General features: G+C 35.8%; 1 protein-coding gene across 1 annotated transcript in view; it reads left to right on the top strand.

Moving 5' to 3' along the window:
• GRM7 (glutamate receptor, metabotropic 7) overlaps positions 1-1,796 on the top strand; it is a 387,698-nt gene that overhangs the window by 377,549 nt on the left and 8,353 nt on the right. The window contains exon 9 of the mRNA XM_008572684.1: positions 311-402. Coding sequence (XP_008570906.1) covers positions 311-381 — 71 coding nt within the window. The 3' untranslated portion in view covers positions 382-402. The remainder of the gene's footprint in view (positions 1-310; positions 403-1,796) is intronic.

The raw sequence follows: 1,796 nt of genomic DNA, 5'->3' as shown, positions 1-1,796 counted from the left end.
AAAAAAATGCTCTGACCATATAGATAAAGTATTTGGGGGCTGATTTCCTCAGCTGTTCCAACTGAAGCAAGTAAAACCCAACTGCTTTAACCCAAGAGGTACCAGTACTCCCATGTTCAGAGGTACCTGAATGGTGGTGAACTGGTCTACCGAAGGCTACTGAACCCACTGTAAGAGTGGGCATAATGTGATAATGTGTGTGGTCTCTATCGCAGCTTCTTCTGCAAAAGGAAAAAAAATGATAATAACAAAAAGGACTATTGTGTGCACATTTATTTTATACATACCTATATATTTACTTTTCCTGTAGACTGTATACCACCAGTAAGAAAGAGTGTACAAAAGTCTGTTACTTGGTACACTATCCCACCAACAGTATAGCTTTTGACTGCTTTCCAAAAGGTAAGAAAACAATCTAATTTTTATTTATTTATGTGTTCTTGTCTACATTGAAAACTAGATATGTTTCTGTGAAATCTGTGCATGACTACCTGTAAATCTATTTGTATGAAGAAATGCATTATCAAAGATGATCTGATAAGCTTAGTGCCAACAAGTGCCATTGGTCACGTGCCTTGCTGATTTTCTGGAGAACATGTTTATGGGCGTGTGCATATGCATCTTTCCTGAACAACAGCCAATAATTGTAGAGAATTGGTGCCGGTCACTGTGACACATGCTCTACTTTAAAATTACCAGTGGTAGGAAATTATTTTTCCATGTAGGTTTTCACATTCTAATTTTGAAAGGCAATGTGGAAAACTTACAGGGAGAGAAGGGGGATGTTTTACAAGCCTAGTAAAAATGTTTGTTGTAGTTTATTTTTATTAAATACATTCAAAGAAATGTACACATTCTCAGATTGTATCTATTCTGGAAACAATGAATGGCTCCACCGTCTTAAACCCAAGATTGCCTTGGTTTCTTTTTTTGCAGCAAGAAAATAGAGAAAGGTTTACTGGCTGGGCTTGGTATTGTGCTGAAGATTATTTGTGGCTCATAGTTCTGCCTTTGAGAAATACCAACTTCAGTCATTTCACAGAATCAGAGAAAGGGTCAATGAAAGGCCACAAGGATCTAAAGAAGAGCTTCAATATTAGTCAAACCTAGGAATTACAAATAAATACCAAGGGTATTCAAACGAATAGTTTAGAGAAAATGATGAATTGTGTGATATGGGAAGTGGCTGCATGAATGGACTGGCGTAAGAATAATAATTGATTCAACATTGATATTTATATATTAAGCATCAACAAATTCTCACTAAAGAATATGCTAAGCTCTGAAAGGATATTATTATTATTATTATTATCATCATCATCATAATCTTCCTGTTTTGGTGTAAGCAGTAGTAAAATACAGTGGAAAACAGCACTCGCTTTGGCAAACACCCTTGTCCAGCTGGAGTCAGGACATTCCAAACTGTGGGAAAATAAGCAGTGGAGAACATGGAGTAGAGTTATTAAAATCACATGATGGCTTTGAATAAAAGGTTCTCTTTTGATTTCCTCTAAACCTCCTATTGTGCTTATAAATAGATAGAGAGACCTACCTCTGGAGAGATCCCAAGAGAGTAAGAAGTGAGGTCGTATTGTGGGAGGGGGAAAAGTATTGCTTAGTAATATCAACTGGTCTTTCTCTTTGTCAATAACATGGGATTTTATCAGATCATATCTCTGTTTCTTCCCATCTTTATTTTATAATGATATTCTGAACACAAATCATATCTTGCTCTTTTTTTTTAATCCATTTAGCACTATAAGACAGGACAATAGTGCTTTCAAAGAGTAATTACA

This window comes from Galeopterus variegatus, unplaced genomic scaffold, assembly GCF_000696425.1.
Source record: "Galeopterus variegatus unplaced genomic scaffold, G_variegatus-3.0.2 Scaffold821, whole genome shotgun sequence".
NCBI lineage: Eukaryota > Metazoa > Chordata > Mammalia > Dermoptera > Cynocephalidae > Galeopterus > Galeopterus variegatus.
This window is presented reverse-complemented; position numbering and strand designations above follow the sequence as displayed.